Source organism: Oncorhynchus mykiss, chromosome 21, assembly GCF_057628025.1.
Source record: "Oncorhynchus mykiss isolate SJ-2025 chromosome 21, ASM5762802v1, whole genome shotgun sequence".
Taxonomy (NCBI): domain Eukaryota; kingdom Metazoa; phylum Chordata; class Actinopteri; order Salmoniformes; family Salmonidae; genus Oncorhynchus; species Oncorhynchus mykiss.
Window position 1 is genome coordinate 47213631 of NC_143042.1, and position 23688 is coordinate 47237318.

Genomic DNA, 23688 nt, shown 5'->3' on the forward strand with positions numbered 1-23688 from the left:
GCAATGAGTCTCGTGCAATTAAGGCTGCAGCACGGTCTGTCTGTGAGAGTGTACTCACCAACCACGGTCTGTCTGTGAGAGTGTACTCACCAACCACGGTCTGTCTGTGAGAGTGTACTCACCAACCACGGTCTGTCTGTGAGAGTGTACTCACCAACCAAAAAAAGGAAGATGCTGTCAGAAATACTTTTTTTTTTATGTGGACAGGATGAGAAGCTACAGTTAACTAATTAAAGATCCCCTCTCTAATCATAAAGACTGAGGCTCTATCTGGAAAGTGTGTGGCATAACAAATACTCCATATCCCAGTGGTGTTAAAGGTCCCATAGAGTGAGAGTGGGAACATACTTATTAAGCCCATGCCACTCAAGATCCTCCTCTCTCCCTCCCCAAACCAATCAGCCAACTCATACATCACTACTGAGGAGGGGTGAGAGAAGTGATAACCGAGCAGTGATAACAGAGTAAAATAAATCTGTTGGTTTTCTTTTAATATTTAATGACTTTACACCCAGCAAACCTGTGTGTGTGTGTGTGTGTGTGTGTGTGTGTGTGTGTGTGTGTGGGGGGGGGGGGGGGGGGGGGGTTTAAGTGCAAAAATTGACTGATTCATTTATTAACTTGTGTTTATAGGAATGCTACCCTTTCCTCATGACAGAACATGTATTATGCATTTCCTCTTCGTGCAATGCTCTTTCTACCCAATGACTGTGCCCCTGAGTGAGTGCCTATCCCTTTAACAGCTCAACAGCACCATCAAGTGGTCTATCCTGGTACTAGTAACACTGCTGGGGGTGCATATACGTGTCTGTGCCACTAGGGGCCCGTGTTGTGACTGTAAATGTACATGTATGAGTATGTTTTCTAATTCCTCTAGCTGTTTGAGTAGACATTAAGTCAATGTGTTTTAACATGGTGAACATGAGAATCCTACCACTCTAACAATGTCAATATAATTTACACATGTACACAGTCTACATAGAATCAAATCCCTGTCAATCACTCAAGATTATCCACATCCATGTCAACTAACAGACTACAAATCAATATACACAGTGTACAAAACATTAGGAACATTTTTCCATGACTTAGTTTTCACCTTGATTCGCCTGGTCAGTCCAAGATCCCTTATTGTTGTCACCTGTTAAAACCACTTCAATCAGTGTAGATGAAGGGGAGGAGACGGGTTAGAGAAGGATTTTTATGTTTCGAGACATGGATTGTGTATGTGTGAATGGGTAAGGCAAAAGATTTAAGTGCCTCTGAACAGGGTATGGTAGTAGGTGCCAGGCGCACCCGTTTGAGTGTGTCAAGAAGTGCAACGCTGCTGGGTTGTTCAAGCTCAAGTGTCCCGTGTGTATCAAGAATGGTCCACCACCCAAAGAACATCCAGACAGCATTGGAGTCAACATGGGCCAGCATCCTTGTGGAACGCTTTCGACACCTTGTAGAGTCAATGCCCTGACGAATTGAGGCTGTTCTGAGGGCAAGGGGGGAGCATCTCAATATTAACAAAGTGTTTCCCTAATGTTGGTCCACTCAATGTACTTTTCTTTCATAAGCATCTATTATTCTGATGGCATATGAGTCAGAGCTGGGTGAAATACATACAGTATTTAAATAGTATTTGAGATGTGCCTTACTATTCCATTCCTTCCATCCTTCCATTGTACCGGGCAAGCTAAATTGATCGCAGCCCTAAAGTGCACTCCACACCAGAATATAAAAATAGGGCTTGTACGGTGTCCACATTAGGACATCCTCAACTCAACTGCTGAGACTGAAGCTGTCCTAATATGGACACCGTAGGTTTGAAACATTGTAGACTGACGAGCAACAGGGCTTGTTCTACTGTACCAGTCTTCTCAAGGATCTGAGAATCCATTTTTGATCCAAACGGAATTCCTTCACATCAAGGTCGATGATGGAGATTGGCTAACAACGTGAGGCTATTTCCTGCAGCCTTCATTACAATGTAATTAGCTCCAGAACTATTCGATTTCCGTCACTGAGATCAATACCAGTCAGGGCCACAGCTAAACGACGGAGCAGGCCGGGCCTTCACGTAGCTGAGTGGAAAGTATCAATCATGGGCCAGACTACACTCCTACTGTTACCGTGGCCACACGCAGGGATGTTAGAAGTAGGCATATGAGGGTGGGTTGAGTGTTTGGATAAAATTGCGATTTTGTTAATAGGGATTTTGAGAATAAAGGCAAATATGTGAGATATGACCACCAATATGCTTATGTATGTTTAAGACACAACTATTGAGCATCTAAGCTTTGAGTGATTACAAATGAAACTGCTATCACAGTAATGTTATTGGTTTCTCTTCAGACAGAGGAAACCAAGGTGAAAAGTCTGACAAAATCACAACGAGAGCACTGTGATGTAATCAGTTCACTATATACCTAATCCATTTGATCAGTGTTGAGTGTAGGCGTTAACACAGGCCTTGGTGTGTGTGCGTTCTAAGGACAGTCTGACCATCAGTTCAGACAGTCCTTGACAACTCTGCTAATGTAATTACACCACAGCTAAGAAATTAAGTGAAACATCCCCGCTCAGTCAATAAAGCAACCGAGACGAAGAGACTGAACTCTCCATTCATCCCACATGAGAGAACTCAGAAATATTCAATACAATAACGTCAGATCAAATAGCTGCATGAATCAATGTGCAAGATGGAAGCTGAGGAATCAAATAGTGCATTTCCACATAACAAATTGGGGGGCAATGAAACAACGGAGCCCCATTCATTTTCAAAGTTGGGACTGTTGGGCGATGCGAACATGGGCGAGGGAGCGTCAACCAGGCAGGACTAAAGTTGGGGAAAGCTGAACTTTATGCAGACACTCTGCGCTATCGCAACGCTATTGTCCAAGCAGAGCTCACTATAGCTTCCATACCCTACTTGATTGGATGTTGGTATCTAGCACTACCTTGCCTGCTTGCTAGCACCCACACGAGGGAGAAGCTGGAGCTTTACAGATTGCCGGGTAGAAATGTAAACTACGTTTACGGTGAATGCGGTCTTGGCTAACGCGGGAACATTGCCTTTAAATTTCAATCGCGCTGTAACTTCTGCAATACGGATTGAATAGAGCCCTTCGTTTCTTTGGTAATAACAGAGCGCATGGCCGGCTGGTTAAGAATTCCAATACCGGACGTCAAGCAACTACATGAAGGCAGGGAAAGTGGGTCGGATATAAACTTTAGACAAGGAATGTGTGGCGGGAATGGATTCGGTAAGAGTCACAAACACACACGACACGTCACTGGGTTGCTGTGCTATTAGTCCTATCATGTTGTGCATCCTCCTTAAAACAAATAGCAGACTGATGCATTCTGCATTTAACACTGAGAAACAGCAGAGACACGTCCACAGACGGTGTACTGTAACAAATGATAGCCTTGTCCAGGAGAAACTGCCATGGTAGGGCTGGCAGTTTAGTTTTGGACATAAGTAAAGAAGCAGGATATTGCTGTATTAATGAAAGCCAGAGGAATAACTTCATTCAAAGATACACAAACAGCTAACATTGTGGGACTATCCCTCAGAGGATACAGACCCCAAAACTAATACGTTGAGGAGAGTCTCTCGCCTACAGGATTTCATGTTGCCATTAAAAAATATATATATACATGCGACATTAAAAATACACTTAACAGACATTTTGGCAAATGTGGATCCCCTTGAAGCATGCTTGATAAGACAATGGACTTACATGTCTCGTATTAAAATAGACGTTCAAACAGATGTCAATTCTCAGGACAATATATAACATTCACCGTTTCAAGCTACACTGAAAGTTACTGAGAGGAAAGGTCGTGTGTGGATGCACTGAAACATAACAGTATTACAACAATATACCGTGCATACACACCACAGTCAAATTACCATAGGAAAAGCATTGATATTCAGGTAAACAGGAGGGCAAAAAACACAACAGCATTCAAATGCTATTCAAATGCAGGATGTACGTTCCACAGTCCATTTGAGTTGTTGCTGTTGTTGTGCTAGATAGCGGTTTGATAACCAATCCACGAAAGCAGCAGTCGTTCTGGAGCCGAAACGTTTCATCTCTGACATCGAACACACCGTGTGTTTTAAAGTTTCTCCCATTACATTTACAAAGAAACAAGCTACTCAGACAAAGCGAAGCTTCACTCCCCAGAGAAAGCAGTTGGAAGTCCAGGTGGCATGTAGCCTATGGATTCTATTTTGGCAATAACAGCACCTCTTATATTTTGGAGAGACATCGTTTAGGTTATTAATATAGACATAATAATAACAACATATAGCTAAATGCATAGCTAAAACATACCACTTAGACTCGAAGGTAATAACATTACACTAAACACAATGTGATTTTATTTTCTATATTCAGTGTTAAGTAAACTAGGTAAGAGATATGAAAACATGGGCCTACATGCAGATTTTAAAATATAGATTTAACACAGAAAGACATTTTGTACAAATTCACTTATATTGGGGGAGTTGAAATCTTGAGTAAATGTAAGGTATGCATTTGCAGTATTTTTCCACTATGTGGCGGCATCTCTCTCTCGCTCTGTGTGTGAGTGACATGTCTTGAATAAAGTGGACAATGTTCTCTCTTCTACACAACCGACAATCATATCTGTTCTACCTAATGGCAGTCTGAATGTTGCAGATAGAAATGGAATGGATAGAGCTGAAACGATTCCCTCTTTTAGACGACAGACAATCATATCTGTTCTACCTAATGGCAGTCTGAATGTTGCAGATAGAAATAGAATGGATAGAGCTGAAACGATTCCCTCTTTTACACGACAGACAATCATAATCTGTACTAGATGATACATTTATATCTGCGTTATGTAACGTTGTACCCTGCTGAGCAGACCCCAGCAGGCTTCTGGCTCCCGACCACTGTTGTTTCCTCCTGGCAGTGTTTGGCTGTATGAATGCCAGAGTACGTAGGACTTCTAGGAAAGTGATCAAAGAGAAGTCATTCATTAATCTGACTACCGGTACTTGAATACGTGAATTGATTGTTCATTTAAATCACATTAGGCTACTTCAGTCATTGGCTCGTGATCTTCCAAGGCCTCCAAAATTAACTATTATAGTAGCTACAGAATGTATTTTACCTGAAGGGACATATCAGGCCTGCCTATTGGTTATCATCTGGTTATAGATGGACATCAAACACACCTTCCTCCACTGCCTGGAGATCTTCCTCTACAATCACTGAGAGCGAGAGCGAGCAAGAGAGGAGAGAGAGAGAAAGAGAGAGAAAGAAAGAGACACAGACAGACTCAGAAGAGTTCAGTGACCATGGTTACTACTGTCTACTGTCTCGTCCACCCATGAACATCATTGCATACTCTCCCCATTAGACAAGGGCATTGTTGAACGGAGTTGCACCCCGCTCCCCCCTTGCCCTCAGAACAGCCTCAATTCGTCAGGGCATGGACTCTACAAGGTTTCTTTCTTTCTTTCTCTCTCTCTCTCTCTCTGTGGACCTGAGCCCTATGACCATTCCTCAGGACTACCTAGCTTGATGACTCATTGCTGTCCCCAGTCCACCTGGCCATGCTGCTGCTCCAGTTTCAACTGTTCTGCCTGCGGCTATGGAACCCTGGCCTGTTCACCAGATGTGCTACCTGTCCCAGACATGCTGTTTTCAACTCTCTAGAGACATCAGGAGCGGTAGAGATACTCTGAATGATCGGCTATGAAAAGCCAACTGACATTTTACTCCTGGAGGTGCTGACTTGTTGCACCCTCGACAACCACTGTGATTGTTATTATTTGACCCTGCTGGTCATCTATGAACATTTGAACATCTTGGCCATGTTCTGTTATAATCTCCATCCGGCACAGCCAGAAGAGGACTGGCAACCCCTCATAGCCTGGTTCCTCTCTATGTTTCTTCCTAGATTCTGGCCTTTCTAGGGAGTTTTTCCTAGCAACCGTGCTTCTACATCTGCATTGCTTGCTGTTTGGGGTTTTAGGCTGGGTTTCTGTACAGCACTTTGATATATCAGCTGATGTAAGAAGCTTTATAAATACATTTGATTGATTGATGTATGATTCCTCCGCTCGTTACATTGCTGTGATTTGTGTCACATTTACATTGCAAATCACAGGCTGGTAAGAATGCCCCAAATGTCTTTGTCTGCGTGTCACAACTATTTGGGGAGAAACATTACACACACTTTGAATAGTGAGCATGGTAAAATGAGTGAAAGGGATCCTCGAACAAAACTAACAACGACACAATCATTCATTTGAACTACATGCTAATGGTGGTCCCGTTTTCAAATGAGATTTTGGACCTGATTTACTAGGCATTTGTGCCAGGCACATTCCAGGGGGACCTGATTTTGAGTGACACCAAATCTGAAGAATCGTGGTCAGATATGGCCATTGTATTAGTGAAACCAGATTGGGGGTTGGAGGGGGTCTCTCACCTGTGTTCTGTAGGCTTGGTGGGGTGTTGGCCAGGGGCGGGAAGCTGTAGGAGCGAGCCTGAAGGGAGGGGGTCTCTCACCTGTGTTCTGTAGGCTTGGTGGGGTGTTGGCCAGGGGCGGGAAGCTGTAGGAGCGAGCCTGAAGGGAGGGGGCATGCTCATGGCTGATGCTCTTGGTCCGTTTACGACACTCCACAGCCAGACGACCTCGACACGCCTTGTGACAATTAATTCCACACGCTGTCCGAGGAAGGGAGGGAGAGACGGAGGGAGTGAGTGGGAGAGATGGGTAGAGGAAGAGAGGGTGAGAGAGGGCAAGAAAGAGGAAGAGAGAGAGGGTGAGAGAGGAAGAGAGGGTGAGAGATGAGCAGAGAAAGAGGAGGAGATAGAGGGTGAGAGATGGGCAGAGAAAGAGGAGGGGATAGGTAGAGAGTAAGGGTGAGAAGGAAGATAGGGATAGGGAACGAGGGAAGAATGCAGGATGAGATGGGGAGTAAGGGGTGAAGTATGCGAGGTTGAGAAGGAGAGAGAGAAAGTTTGATAGAGAGGGAGGGGTGCAAATAGAATCATTGGGGCAGAGGGAAGAGTGAGTGGTGAGAGGTAGGTGCGCTTACACGCAGTGCAGATACACACACACACACACAGCCAAACAGACCCTGACAACAGCTGACAACAAAGGACCCTCTAGGAGCAGGGACAAAAGGGGGAGCAGGGATGTCCAGGGGGTCAGTGAGAGAAATTCAGAGTAATGAAACACATACCTAGATATACACACACACCTATACTCATTCATTTACACACACCTATACTCATTCATTTACACACACCTATACTCATTCATTTAACACACACCTATACTCATTCATTTAACACACACCTATACTCATTCATTTAACACACACCTATACTCATTCATTTAACACACGGGATAAAAATAGTGCACTACATAGGGAATAGGGTTCCATTTGGTACCCGAACCTGAGAGACAGACACAGTCTACTGAGTGTAGTACAGACAGAGTGCAGGTGTACGCTTAAAGGCGAGTTGGAGCTAATGGAAGTCTGCCATGTGACTCATCCCAATGTCAACACATGGTCAGACTACCTTACATTATCCCAGTATCTCCCAATAACAACACATTTAATGATGATCCATTGTGCTCTGTTCACGTGTTGACATAGGGAGCCCTGTAAGCAGATAATGTCATGTACTCTGTTATATTTGCCATGGTTTCCATGCCGTTGACATTAAGCTCAAAGCCACCTTCGGTTTGAGTGATGATTGTTTGCAATCGATGATGACAAAGGGAATTGGTAATTCAATGGCGCCATGTGCGGAAGAATTCATAAAAAATGTATTTCATAGACATGTTGGGGCAGAATGATTTTATTTATTTATTTCATAGACATGTTGGGGCAGAATGATTTTATTTATTTATTTCATAGACATGTTGGGGCAGAATGATTTTATTTATTTATTTCATAGACATGTTGGGGCAGAATGATTTTATTTATTTATTTCATAGACATGTTGGGGCAGAATGATTTTATTTATTTATTTCATAGACATGTTGGGGCAGAATGATTTTATTTATTTATTTCATAGACATGTTGGGGCAGAATGATTTTATTTATTTATTTCATAGACATGTTGGGGCAGAATGATTTTATTTATTTATTTCATAGACATGTTGGGGCAGAATGATTTTATTTATTTCATAGACATGTTGGGGCAGAATGATTTTATTTATTTATTTCATAGACATGTTGGGGCAGAATGATTTTATTTATTTATTTCATAGACATGTTGGGGCAGAATGATTTTATTTATTTATTTCATAGACATGTTGGGGCAGAATGATTTTATTTATTTATTTCATAGACATGTTGGGGCAGAATGATTTTATTTATTTATTTCATAGACATGTTTTAGCCATTTGAACTATTCAAGTTAGATAAATGTATTGATACTCTTACCTTTACACTTGTATCCCTGTTTGTAGAAGCCCCATATCTGGAGAGAGAGAGAGAGAGGTCATTTGTCACTTCTTTTCATGAGATTCTTGGAACATGAAGGAGACAGAGGGAGGTGGGGGAAATGACAGACGAAGGCAGAGTAACAAGGAGGAAAGAGAGAGAAGAGGATGAAAAATATAGAGGAGGAGCAGGTGGTTGTGGGGAGAGAGAGAGGGAGAGGTAGAGAGAGAGGGAGAGGTAGAGAGAGAGGGAGAGGTAGAGAGAGAGGGAGAGGTAGAGAGAGAGGGAGAGGTAGAGAGAGAGACAGGTAGAAAGAGAGAGTGACGGCTGGAAAAAAAGAGAGACATGTCGGTAAACTTTCCAAATGTCGACAAAACAAATTACGCTACACAAGGTGAGCTGTTTTTGTGTCTGTAAAATGAATTATGCAGGAAATCAAATATTGATATAATAATCATCACATCAAAATCACGCGATGATATTGTGTGGTCAACCCACTACGACTGAGGCAAGCATGCAGTTTATTAGGCTCCAGATGAAATACGTTACGATGAACTTTACAGGATGGTGAAAGTGCTTGCTTGAAGCTAGATGCTCCTTTATAATTAATATCAGGGGTCTTATTTAAAATGTATTTTAATTGAACCTTTATTTAACTAGGCAAGTCAGTTAACAACAAACTGTTATTTACGATGACGGCCTACCCCAGCCAAACCTTCCCATAACCCTTATAGCTGTAGGCTATACCCTCACTATCTGGTAGCTGTAGCCCAAACCTTCCCATAACCCTAAGACGCTGGGCCAATTGTGCGCTGCCCTATGGGACTCCAGGATCACAGCCGGTTGTGATACAGCCCGAGATCTGTAGTAATGCAACTAGCACTGAGATGCAGTGCCTTAGACCGCTGCGCCACTCAGTAAGGTTATTCTGGTGACACGATCATCAATTGGCTGTCGTAAAGACAACAGCTTTTTTTGTCCATAATAATCTCATTATGTAGGCTATACCCTCACTGTATCTGTTAGCTGTAGACTATACCCTCACTGTATCTGTTAGCTGTAGACTATACCCTCACTGTATCTGGTAGCTGTACCCTCACTGTATCTGTTAGCTGTAGACTATACCCTCACTGTATCTGTTAGCTGTAGACTATACCCTCACTGTATCTGGTAACTGTAGACTATACCCTCACTGTATCTGGTAACTGTAGACTATACCCTCACTGTATCTGTTAGCTGTAGACTATACCCTCACTGTATCTGTTAGCTGTAGACTATACCCTCACTGTATCTGTTAGCTGTAGACTATACCCTCACTGTATCTGGTAACTGTAGACTATACCCTCACTGTATCTGGTAGCTGTAGACTATACCCTCACTGTATCTGTTAGCTGTAGACTATACCCTCACTGTATCTGGTAGCTGTAGACTATACCCTCACTGTATCTGGTAGCTATACCCTCACTGTATCTGTTAGCTGTAGACTATACCCTCACTGTATCTGTTAGCTGTAGACTATACCCTCACTGTATCTGTTAGCTGTAGACTATACCCTCACTGTATCTGTTAGCTGTAGACTATACCCTCACTGTATCTGTTAGCTGTAGACTATACCCTCACTGTATCTGTTAGCTGTAGGCTATACCCTCACTGTATCTGGTAACTGTAGACTATACCCTCACTGTATCTGGTAACTGTAGACTATACCCTCACTGTATCTGTTAGCTGTAGACTATACCCTCACTGTATCTGGTAGCTGTAGACTATACCCTCACTGTATCTGGTAGCTGTAGACTATACCCTCACTGTATATGTTAGCTGTAGACTATACCCTCACTGTATCTGGTAACTGTAGACTATACCCTCACTGTATCTGGTAACTGTAGACTATACCCTCACTGTATCTGTTAGCTGTAGACTATACCCTCACTGTATCTGGTAGCTATACCCTCACTGTATCTGGTAGCTATACCCTCACTGTATCTGTTAGCTGTAGACTATACCCTCACTGTATCTGGTAGCTGTAGACTATACCCTCACTATATCTGTTAGCTGTAGGCTGTACCCTCACTGTATCTGGTAACTGTAGACTATACCCTCACTGTATCTGGTAACTGTAGACTATACCCTCACTGTATCTGGTAGCTGTAGACTATACCCTCACTGTATCTGTTAGCTGTAGACTATACCCTCACTGTATCTGGTAGCTGTACCCTCACTGTATCTGGTAGCTGTAGACTATACCCTCACTGTATCTGGTAGCTGTACCCTCACTGTATCTATTAGCTGTAGGCTATACCCTCACTGTATCTGGTAGCTGTACCCTCACTGTATCTGTTAGCTGTAGGCTGTACCCTCACTGTATCTGGTAGCTGTACCCTCACTGTATCTGGTAGCTGTAGACTATACCCTCACTGTATCTGTTAGCTGTAGGCTGTACACTCACTGTATCTGGTAGCTGTAGACTATACCCTCACTGTATCCGGTAGCTGTAGGCTATACCCTCACTGTATCTGGTAGCTGTAGACTATACCCTCACTGTATCTGGTAGCTGTAGACTATACCCTCACTGTATCTGGTAGCTGTAGACTATACCCTCACTGTATCTGTTAGCTGTAGGCTATACCCTCGCTGTATCTGTTAGCTGTAGACTATACCCTCACTGTATCCGGTAGCTGTAGGCTAGAGTGCACGTGCCAAGACCAGAGTGGGCACATTCACTATATAACACAACATTTTAGAGTTGAAAATGCGATGAAAACCACTGTAATTATAGCCTGTATTTATGGCTTGTATTTTTTTTTTTTTCGGTACATGGGAATTTAACCGCAAAAGTTATTATATGTGCACTATTTTTATCCGCACCGAGTTAATTTGATGGAAACACTTCTCTGGTAAAAAAAAAAACATTCAAAAATGCAGATTTTCAAACATTCGGATGAAAATCTGTCAACAATTGGACGGAAACCGAGCAACTGATAGGAAGTGTGAGAGAGAAAGAGAAAATGAGCATTAGAGGTAGAAAGAGAGAGGAGGAAGAGAAGGGAGGTGGTGGGAGAGTGAGATCAAGCAGGCACTAGGAGCCCACCGCGGGGGAACAATGGCATGAAAGACTGGTCCAGGAGATCACAGCCACACCAGAGATCTGAGGACAGAGAATACCCCGACCCCACACACACACACACACACGGACGGACACACACATGGAAGGACACACACATGGACGGACACACACATGGACGGACACACACATGGAAGGACACACAAATGGACGGACACACACATGGACGGACACACACATGGAAGGACACACAAATGGACGGACACACACATGGACGGACACACACATGGACGGACACACACATGGACGGACACACACACACACACACACATACAGCAGGGACCGACAAACGAACACAAACAAGCCTCGGTGGCACCAAAACACTGACCAGATATGGCTTCAAAGAGTATACATTTTCTTTCCTAAACTAGACCAACAGGACATAAAAACCTCTCATCAGTCAGACACCAAGAACAAGGGCTACATCCCACAACCACAGGCATGGCTTTGTAGAGAACTAAACACCAATCCTTACAACTGACCCCTTGTATAACCAATATCTCTAGCCCCTAGAGCATAACAACACTCTCTCCCTCCCTGGCAACATACCAAATGGGCCCTGGTCAAATATAGGGAAGAGGAGGCCAGTTGGGATTGCACTGTCCTTCTATCTCCCAGTGAGTACCAACTACACAGTGAGTACCAAGACCCATTCACAGGAAGCTTCAGTAAGTATGTGATGAGACTACAGCGGTGGTTGTCAGAGAGACATTAAAACAATGTTGGATTGTGAAGAGAAGTCTGATCCACTCCATAACGGTGGCGGGTGGCTTGTTTTTTCCAGTGCAGAAAAATGGGAAGTTGAATTGTTATGTTTGACCCGAAGCCAACAGCCAACAGGAAAGCAGGCAGGCAGGCAGGAAGTAGCTGGTGGCCCTGTCGCTCTGCCACACACTGTTACCGAGCTAATCTTTTCTCCCTCCCTCCGTTTCATTTTTATTAAAATTTTCCCAGAAGGGCTTGGAAATTCCACTTAGATCCCTTGTGTGAATCATCAGTGTGTGTAGAAGGTGGGGGTGGGGGTAGGGGTGGTGGGGGTGGGGTAAGTGTGTTTTTCTTTTTTTTTTGAGAGAGAGAAAGAGTGTGTATGAGTCAGACGCTGTGTGTGTTTGTTGATGTTGCTGCACCTCATCTCTCTCTTTCTGTGCACCTGTTGGAGCGGTCACCCAGTCACCTCAGTATAAAGCCATCACTGGCTCTCATTACACACTCTGCTGACTCACTGGCCATGTGTGAGGCAACAGAGAGTTCCTCTGAAGAACTCAGACACCACTCGGTCTGTCTCCTCACACAAGCACATGAAAAACCAGGCTTGTCAAGGACCCAATTACCTGCCTACTGTGTTACCTCACCATCCCAGTGCTGTATCTCCAAATAATTGGCATGGCCCCTAGACCAGACCCAATATTAATACAGAATAATAAATGCGGTTACAGTCCAGAATTTTCATAAAAATATGTCAGTATACTCCAAGCGACAGGGCGTGTCCATTCATTTTTTTTTTCATTTAACCTTTATGTAACTAGGCAAGTCAGTTGAGAACAAATTCTTATTTTACAATGACGGCCTACACCAGCCAAACCCTTCCCTAACCCGGACAGCGCTGGGCCAATTGTGCACCGCCCTATGGGACTCTCGATCACGGCCGGTTGTGATACAGCCCGGGATCGAACCAGGGTCTGTAGTGACGCCTCTAGCACTGAGATGCAGTGCCTTGGACCACTGTGCCACTCGAGAGCCATCAATGGTCATCAATGACATTCTGTCCAAACGGCCCTTTCACCAATCAATTTAATCAATCCAAAAATGCATTGAAGACAGTAGGGAATAGTAGAGGAATAGAGATCTATACAAAATCCTGGCAATTTTGACCAAGGCTCTCTATTGTGATTTAAATCATCTATTTTAAGACATTGTGGTAATTGGTCTGTATGAGTCTGCATTGTACTTTAGAGGGAGGATGGATGGTCAAACTACCATTTACTACCAAGATGGCGTAGCAGTCAATCGTCTTTGTCCCTTGTATATATCTCTTTACATATTTTTCTTTGCATATCTTTTTAAAATATTTTCCTAAACCTCAACTTCTAAATACTTTCCTGCAACCCGCCTCACCCAATGTAGCGTGGATCAGCTTTTTTTTCTAAAGTATTTATATTTACTTTGGAATACCTCAACTGAAGCTAGCCAGCTAACTACCTACCAGCTATCAGTCAGCAAACCATTGCTAGCGGTCATCAGCTAACCTCTAGCTCGGAAAGCTCTCACCAGTTCGAACAACGTGACTCAAACCAGAGCATAACGGACCTATTTCTCTCCATATCCCCGGATTCCTACCGCAAACTCTGAAGATTTTCATCTGGATCTTCGCAACTAGCTAACTGCAATCCCAGGTGACCACTCCTGGCTAACGTTTCCATCCCGGAGCAAGCACCAATTAGCCTGAAGCTAGCCCGGCCAGGGCTCCTGTTCTACCACCGAAGCCCACTCCCGGGCTACAATATCTAGACCCCTTCTACTGCCGGTACAGGACACGGAACCCCGCTGATCCTCTACGACTGGAATACCGACATAATCTGCCCAAGGATTCCAACAAGCCCCACAGGCGCAACGCCCGCTGAAGAAGGCCCATTCTGCTAACCTGCTAGGCATGCTAGCTACCTAGAGCTACCTGGAACCCTACTAATTCCACGACTGGTCTATCGACGTCACCGCACGAAGAGGCAAAAACAGACTTACCCCCATCTGCTAACTGCCAGCTTGCCTGCCCCGGTCTGCTAACTGCTAGCTTGCCTGCCCCGGTCTGCTAACTGCAAGCCCCTGCTAACTGCTTGCTTGCTAACCCGGTCTGCAAATAGCTAGCTTGCCAGCCCCGGTCTGCTAACTGCTAGCTTGTTTAGCCCCGGCCTACTAACTGTTAGCATCGGCCTGCTAACTGTCTGAATCGCCGCGTCCCCAATCAGCCCAACAACTCACTGGACCCATATGTTCACTTGGCTACGCATGCCTCTCTCTAATATCAATATGCCTTGTCCATTACTGTCCTGGTTAGTGATTATTGTCTTATTTCACTGTAGAGCCTCTAGCCCTGCTCAATATGCCTTAACCAACCATGTTGTCCCACCTCCTACATATGCAATGACATCACCTGGTTTAAACGTCTCTAGAGACTATCTCTCTCATCATCACACAATGCCTAGGTTTACCTCCAATGTACTCACATCCTACCTTACCTTTGTCTGTACGCTATGCCTTGAATCTATGCTATCGTTCCCAGAAACCTGCTCCTTTTACTCTCTGTTCTGAACGTGCTAGACGGCCAGTTCGTATAGCCTTTAGCCGTACCCTTATCCTACTTCTCCTCTGTTCCTCTGGTGATGTAGAGGTTAATCCAGGTCCTGCAGTGCCTAGCTATACTCCCCAGGTGCTCTCATTTGTTGACTTCTGTAACTGTAAAAGCCTTGGTTTCATGCATGTTAACATTAGAAGCCTACTCCCTACATTTGTTTTATTCACTGCTTTAGCACACTCTGCCAACCCGGATGTCTTAGTCGTGTCTGAATCCTGGCTTAGGAAAACCACCAAAAACCCTGAAATCTCCATCGTTAACAAAAAACAATTCCACCAAGATAGAACTGCCAAAGGGGGCGGTGTTGCAATCTACTGCAAAGATAGTAATACAGAACTCTGCAGGCTATCCAAGTCTGTACCCAAACATTTCGAGCTTCTACTTCTAAAAATTCACATTTCAAGAAATCAGTCTCTCACTGTTGCCGCTTGCTATAGACCTCCCTCTGCCCCCAGCTGTGCCCTCGATACCATATGTGAATTGATTGCCCCCCCATCTATCTTCTGAGCTCGTGCTACTAGGTGACCTAAACTGGGACATGCTTAACACCCCGGCCATCCTACAATCTAAGCTTGATGCCCTCAATCTCACACAAATTATCAATGAACCTACCAGGTACAACTCCAAATCTGTAAACACGGGCACCCTCATACATGTCATCCTAACTAACTCGCCCTCCAAATACACCTCTGCTGTTTTCAAGATCTCAGCGATCACTGCCTCATTGTCTGCATCCGTAATGGGTCTGCAACCAAACGACCACCCCTCATCACTGTCAAACGCTCCCTAAAACACTTCTGCAAGCAGTACTTTCTAATTGACCTGGTAGGTGTATCCTGGAATGACATTGACCTCATCCCGTCAGTAGATGATGACTGGCTATTCTTTGAAAGTGCCTTCCTCACCATCTTAAATAAGCATGCCCCATTCAAAAAATGTAGAACTAGGAATAGATATAGTCCTTGGTTCACTCCAGACCTGTCTGCCCTTGACCAGCACATGCTAATGCATTCTGCATTAGCATCGAATAGCCCCCGTGATATGCAACTTTTCAGGGAAGTTAGGAACAAAGTAGTTAGGAAAGCTAAGGCTAGCTTTTTCAAACAGAAATTTGCATCCTGTAGTACTAACTCAAAATAGTTCTGGGACACTGTAAAGTTCATGGAGAATAAGAGCACCTCCTCCCAGCTGCCCACTGCTCTGAGGCTAGGAAACACTGTCACCACCGATAAATCCACTATAATTGAGAATTTCAATAAGCATTTCTCTACAGCTGGCCATGCTTTCCACCTGGCTACCCCTACTCCGGTCAACTCCTCGGCACCCTCCACAGCAACCCGCCAAAGCCCCCACCATTTCTCCTTCACCCAAATTCAGATAGCTGATGTTCTGAAAGAGTTGCAAAATCTGGACCCCTACAAATCAGCCAGGCTAGACAATCTGGAACCTCTCTTCCTAAAATTATCTGCCAAAATTGTTGCAACCCCTATTACTAGCCTGTTCAACTGAGATCTGAGATTCCCAAAGATTGGAAAGCTGCCACGGTCATCCCCCTCTTCAAAGGGGGTGACACTCTAGACCCAAACTGCTACAGACCTATATCTATCCTACCCTGTCTTTCTAAGGTCTTCGAAAGCCAAGTTAACAAACAGATTACCGACCATTTCGAATCCCCCCGTACCTTCTCTGCTATGCAATCTGGTTTCAAAGCTGTTCATGGGTGCACCTCAGCCACGCTCAAGGTCCTAAACGACATCATAAACGCCATCGATAAGAGACATTACTGTGCAGCCGTATTCATCGACCTGGCCAAGCCTTTCGACTCTGTCAATCACCACATTCTTATTGGCAGACTCGACAGCCTTGGTTTCTCAAATGATTGCCTCGCCTGGTTTACCAATTACTTCTCTGATAGAGTTCAGTGTGTCAAATCGGAGGGCCTGTTGTCCGGACCTCTGGCAAACTCTATGGGGGTGCCACAGGGTTCAATCCTCGTGCCGACACTCTTCCCTGTATATATCAATGATGTCGCTCTTGCTGCTGGTGATTCTCTGATACACCTCTACGCAGACGACACCATTCTGTATACTTCTGGCCCTTCTCTGGACACTGTATTAACTAACCTCCAGACGAGCTTCAATGCCATACAACTCTCATTCCGTGGCCTCCGACTGCTCTTAAACGCAAGTAAAACTAAGTGCATGCTCTTCAACCGATCACTGCCCGCACCTGCTCGCCCGTCCAGCATCACTACTCTGGACGGCTCTGACTTAGAATACGTGGACAACTACAAATACCTAGGTGTCTGGTTAGAATGTAAACTCTTCTTCCAGACTCACATTAAGCATCTCCAATCCAAAATGAAATCTAGAATTGGCTTCCTATATCTTAACAAAGCATCCTTCACACATGCTGCCAAACATACCCTCGTAAAACTGACCATCCTACCAATCCTCGACTTTGTCATCTATAAAATAGCCTCCAACACTTTACTCAACAAACTGGATGCAGTCTATCACAGTGCCATCCGTTTTGTCACCAAAGCTCCATACACTACCCACTATTGCGACCTGTACGCTCTCGTTGGTTGGCCCTCGCTTCATACTCGTCGCCAAACCCACTGGCAACAGGTTATCTACAAGTCTCTGCTAGGTAAAGCCCCACCTTATCTCAGCTCACTGGTCACCATAGCAGCACCCACTCGTAGCACGCGCTCCAGCAGGTATATCTCACTGGTCACCCCCAAAGCCAATTCCTCCTTTGCTCGTCTTTCCTTCCAGTTCTCTGCTGCCAATGACTGGAACGAACTGCAAAAACTCTGAAGCTGGAGACTCATATCTCCCTCACTAGCTTTAAGCACCAGCTGTCAGAGTAGCTCACAGGTCACTGCACTTGTACATAGATGGGCTGTGTACAGATGGGCTATCTACCTACCTCATCCCCATACTGTATTTATTTATCTTGCTCCTTTGCACCCCAGAATCTCTACTTGCACATTCATCTTCTGCACATCTACCATTCCAGTGTTTAATTGCTATATTGTAATTACTTCGCCAACATGGCCTATTTATTGCCTTAAATCCCATATCTTACCACATTTGCACTCACTGTATATAGACTTTTTGTTTTCTTTGTTCTACTGTATTATTGACTGTATGTTTTGTTTATTCCATGTGTAACTCTGTGTCGTTGTATTGTGTCGAATTGCTACGCTTTATCTTGGCCAGGTTGAAGTTGCAAATGAGAACTTGTTCTCAACTGGACTACCTGGTTAAATAAAGGTGTTCTCAACTGGACTACCTGGTTAAATAAAGGTGTTCTCAACTGGACTACATGGTTAAATAAAGGTGTTCTCAACTGGACTACCTGGTTAAATAAAGGTGTTCTCAACTGGACTACCTGGTTAAATAAAGCTGAAATAAATAATTAACAAATAAATAACTGACCAGTGGATAAGATACTCACAAAGCCAGCGCAGTGTTCACAGAAGGTGGGTTTGACATAGGTGGTCTCTGTGAAGGTATGGATGAAGCCCATCTTACAGTTGAGCAGAGAGCTGGCCTTCATGAAGTAGTCGATCATCTCTTCCCGGCTGATCTGCCCATCTCTGGAGGGAGGGAGAGAGAGAGAGAGGGAGAGAGGGAGAGAGGGAGAGAGGGAGGGAGAGAGAGAGAGAGAGAGAGAGAGAGAGAGAGAGAGAGAGAGAGAGAGAGAGAGAGAAGAGAGAGAAAGGTCATCTGCCATTGGCCTAAAGAGCCGGGAACCCAGACTTCATCAAAGAAATTGGAAATACAGACATTTTCATCTAAAATAAATGTGGTATAGAGAAAACGGGCCCACTGGTTGCTGTCTAGGTTACAGGGAGCTGGTAGTCCCATCAACCAAACTACTAGCAGTGAAACAGGGAAGGGACTCAGGGGGTACGCTCATATAGAGCAGATCTAACTCTCTCTAGTAAATTTGTCAAAACAGGAACATTTTACATCTGGCTAGAAATGATTTATGAAATGATCTCAACAGCGAAAAATGTCCTAATGTGTGCTACCTCTATCCCCCTAATAGAATCCCCATACTTTAATGAAGACAGCTTCTCCATCCTAGAAGGGGAGATGAACCATTTCCATGTACTAGTCTGTGGCGGCCTAAATGCCAGAACTGGACAAGAACCTGACACTCTTAACACACAGGGGGACAAACACCTGACAGCCTTCCCCTCCCAAATATACCCTCCTAGTCACTACGGCAAAACAACCAACAACAAAAAGATCACAACTCCTGCAGCTCTGTCACACGCTGGGTTTGTACATAGTCAATGGTAGGCTTTGTGGGGACTCTTACGGTAGGTACACCTATAACTCATCCCTTGGCAGTAGTACTGTAGATTACTTTATCACTGACCTTATCCCAGTCTCTCAGAGCATTCGCAGTCAGCCCACTGACACCCCCATCAGACCACAGCAAAATCACAGTCTACTTGAACAGAGCAATACTCAATCATGAGGCATCAAAGCCAAAGGAACTGCATAATATTAAGAAATACTATAGATGGCAGGTAGTGTAGAAACCTACCAAAAAACTGTTAGGAAACAAATTCCATCCCTTTTAGAAAACTTCCTGGACATAACGTTTCACTGTAATCGTGAAGGTAGTAGAAAACCTAAACAGTATATTTGACCTGTAAGCTCCCATATCAAATCAAAAAATTAAGCAGACAACTGAAGAAAATAAACAACAATGACAAATGGTTTGATGAAGAATGCAAAAACAAATTGAAGGAAGAAACAAACAACACAAAGAGTTATCTATCCAAAACAGAGATGTATGGATAAACCACTTCACCAATCTATTTGGCTCCATAACAAAGAACAGACAGCAAAAACATATACCGGATCAAAAACAAATCTTAGAACCAACTATTAAAGACTACCAGAACCCACTGGATTCTCCAATTACGCTGAATGAACTACAGGACAAAATACAAACCCTCCAACCCAAAAAGGCCTGTGGTGTTGATGGTATCCTGAATGAAATGATCAAATATACAGACCACACATTCCAATTGACAAACACCGGCAAAAACTTCTAATCAAATCAAATGTATTTATAAAGCTCTTCTTGCATCAGTTGATGTCACAAAGTGCTGTACAGAAACCCAGCCTAAAACCCCAAACAGCAAGCGATGCAGGTGTAGAATCATGGTGGCTTGGAAAATCTCCCTAGAAAGGCCAAAACCTAGGAAGAAACCTAGAGAGGAACCAGGCTATGAGGGGTGGCCAGTCCTCTTCTGGCTGTGCCGGGTGGAGATTATAACAGAACATGGTCAAGATGTTCAAATGTTCATAAATGACCAGCATGGTAAAATAATAATAATAATCACAGTAGAGTTCGAGGGTGCAGCAAGTCAGCATGCTTTGTTGATGTAAAAAAAAAAGTTTCACTAAATTTGGCATGAGGGTCTGCTATACAAATTGATGGAAGGCAGTGTTGGGGGACAAACATCCAACATTATAAAATCCATGTACACAAAACAAAATAGGCTAAAAACACAAACTTCTTTCCTCGGGGCCGTGGGGTGAGACAGGGATGCAGCTTGAGCCCCACACTCTTCAACATATACAGTGCTTTGGGAAAGTATTCAGACCCCTAGACATTTTCCACATTCTGTTACATTACAGCCTTATTCTGAAATGTATTAAATTGTTTTATTTCCCTCATCAATCTAGACACAATACCCCATAATGACAAAGCAAAAACAGTTTTGGGGAATTGTTTGCTAATTTATAAAAAATAAAATAAAATGGAAATCTCACATTTACATAAGTATTCAGACCCTTTACTCAGTACTTTGTTGGTGCACCTTTGGCAGTGATTACAGCCTCGAGTCTTCTTTGGTATGAAGCTACAAGCTTGGAACATCTGTATTTGGGGAGTTTCTCCCATTCTTCTCAGCAGATCATCTCAATCTTTGTCAGGTTGGATGGGGAGCGTTGCTGCACAGCTATTTTCAGGTCTCTCCAGAGATGTTCGATCAGGTTCAGGCTCTGGCTGGGCCACTGAAGGACATTCAGAGACTTGTCAGAGACTTGTCCCAAAGCCACTCCTGCATTGTCTTGGCTGTGTGATTAGGGTCATTGTCTTGTTGGAAGGTGAACCTTCACCCCAGTCTGAGGTCCTGAGCGCTCTAGAGCAGGTTTTCATCAAGGATCTCTCTGTACTTTGCTCCGTTCATCTTTGCCTCGATCCTCGAGTCTCCCAGTCCCTGTCACAACATGATACTGCCACCACCATAGGGATGGTGCCAGGTTTCTTCCAGATGTGACACTTTGCATTCAGAGAAAAGAGTTTAATCTTGGTTTCATCAGACCAGCCTTTTGGGAAAACTCCAAGCGGGTTTTCATTTGTCTTTTACTGAGGAGTGGCTTCCATCTGGTCACTCTACCATAAAGGCCTGATTGGTGGAGTGCTGCAGAGATGGGAGAACCATCCAGAAGGACAACCATCTCCACAGAGGAACTCTAGAGCTCTGTCAGAGTGACCATCGTGTACTTGGTCACCTCCCTGACTCCCCCGATTCCTCAGTTTAGTCGGGCGGCCAGCTCTAGGAAGAGTCTTGGTGGTTGCAAACTTCTTCCATTTAATAATGATAGAGGCCACTGTGTTCTTGGGGACCTTCAATGCTGCAGAAATGTTTTGGTACCCTTCCCAGATCTGTGCCTCAACACATCCTGTCTCTGAGCTCTAAGAACAATACCTTTGACCTCATGGCTTGGTTTTTGCTCTGACATGCACGGTCAACTGTGGGACCTTATATAGACAGGTGTGTGCCTTTCCAAATCATGTCCAATCAATTGAATTTTACACAGGTGGACCCCAATCAAGTTGTAGAAACATCTCAAGGATGATCAATCGAAACAGGATGCAGCTGAGCTCAATGTCGAGTCTCATAGCAAAGGGTCTGAATACTTATGTAGATAAAGTATATATATATTTTTGTTATATATATTTTTTACAAACGTTTAAAAACTGTTTTTGATTTGTCATTATGGGATATTGTGTGTAGATTGAGTATTTATTTTGTAATAAGGCTGTAACGTAACAAAATGTGGGAAAAGTCAAGGGGTCTGAATACTTTCCGAAGGCACGGTACATCAACGAATTGGCGAGGGCTCTAGAACAGTCTGCAGCATCCGGCCTCATGGTATTCCAAATAATAGTAGCTAGTAATAGTAATAGTTGCCAGGACCACAAATACAAATTCCATCTAGAAATCGTTGTCCTAGAGCACCCAAAAAAACTATACATACCTCGGCCTAAACATCAGCGCCATGGGTAACTTCCACAAAGCTGTGAACGGTCTGAGAGACCAGGCAAGAAAAGCATTCTATGCCATCAAAAGGAACATAGAAAAATCAACATAACAATTAGGATCTAGCTAAAAAAAATACTTGAATCAGTTATAGAACCCATTTCCCTTTATGGTTGTGAGGTCTGGGGTCCGCTCACCAACCAAGACTTCACAAAATGGGACAAACACCAAATTGATATTCTGCATGCAGATTTCGGCAACAACAAAAAAATCCTCTGTGTACAACGTAAAACACACAAAATAATGCATTCAGAGGAGAATTAGGCCAATGCCCATTATCAAAACCCTTTTAAAGAACTGTTAAATTCTACAACCACCAAAAAGGAAGCGATTCCCAAACCTTCCATAACAAAGCCATCACCTACAGAAAGATGAACCTGGAGAAGAGTCCCCTAAGCAAGCTGGTCCTGGGGCTCTGTTCACAAACACAAACAGACCCCACAGAGCCCCAGGACAGCAACACAACTAGACCCAACCAAATCATGAGAAAACAATAAGATCATTACTTGACACAATGGAAAGAATTAACAAAAGAACTGGGCAAACTAGAATGCTATTTGGCCCTACAGACAGTACACAGTGGCAGAATATCTGACCACTGTGACTGACCCAAACATAAGGGTAACACTTTGACTATGTACAGACTCAGTGAGCATAGCCTTGCTATTGAGAAAGGCTGCAGTAGGCAGACCTGACTCTCAAGAGAAGACAGGCTATGTGCACACTGCCCACAAAATGAGGTGGAAACTGAGCTGCACCTAACCTCCTGCCAAATGTGATAACCATATTAGAGACACATACATCCCTCAGATTACACAAATCCACAAAGAATTCTAAAACAAATCAAATGTTGATAAACTCCACTCTACTGGGTGAAATTCCACAGTGTGTCATCACAGCAGCAAGATTTGTGACCTGTTGTCACGAGAAAAGGGTAACCAGTGAAGAACAAACACCATTGTAAATACAACCTATATTTATGTATTTTCCCTTTTGTACTTTAACTATTTGCACATCATTACAACACTGTATATAGACATAATACGACATTTGAAATGTCTCTATTCCTTTGGAACTGTGTGTAATGTTTACTGTTCATTTTTGTTTATTTCACTTTTGTTTATTATATATTTCACATGCTTTGGCAACGTAAACATATGTTTCCCATGACAATAAAGCCCCTTTGAACTGAATTGAGAGGAGGGAGGGGGGAAAGGAGGGCGGGCGAGGAGAGGGAGAGAGAGAGAGAGAGAGGCAGAAAGAGAATGAGAAAGTGAGCGATGGAGAGAGGGTGAGAGGGAGGGTGAGAGGGAGGGAGAGGGAGAGAGGGAGGGAGAACAGGAGCAAGAGCCAGAGGGAGAGAGCAAGATGGAGAGGAAGAGAGAGTGAAAGAGAGCAAGGCGGAGAGGAAG

General features: G+C 43.8%; 1 protein-coding gene across 10 annotated transcripts in view; it reads right to left on the reverse strand.

Annotated features, from left to right (window-relative positions):
• Positions 1-3478: 3478 nt before the first annotated feature.
• The window catches only part of LOC110500698 (RAS guanyl-releasing protein 2), a 65057-nt gene continuing 44847 nt past the window's right edge, over positions 3479-23688 (reverse strand). For 4 of the 10 annotated variants that reach the window (XM_036958146.2, XM_036958147.2, XM_090214792.1 and 1 more), the window contains 5 exons: positions 18376-18517; positions 8441-8477; positions 6546-6704; positions 5140-5239; positions 3479-4974 (listed from right to left, as the gene is read on the reverse strand). In XM_036958146.2, coding sequence (XP_036814041.1) covers positions 5181-5239; positions 6546-6704; positions 8441-8477; positions 18376-18517 — 397 coding nt within the window. In that variant the 3' untranslated portion in view covers positions 3479-4974; positions 5140-5180. Of the gene's footprint in view, positions 4975-5139; positions 5240-6465; positions 6705-8440; positions 8478-18375; positions 18518-23688 lie in introns of all 10 variants that reach the window. The other 6 variants (XR_016490368.1, XR_016490370.1, XR_016490369.1 and 3 more) reach the window with 2 other exon arrangements.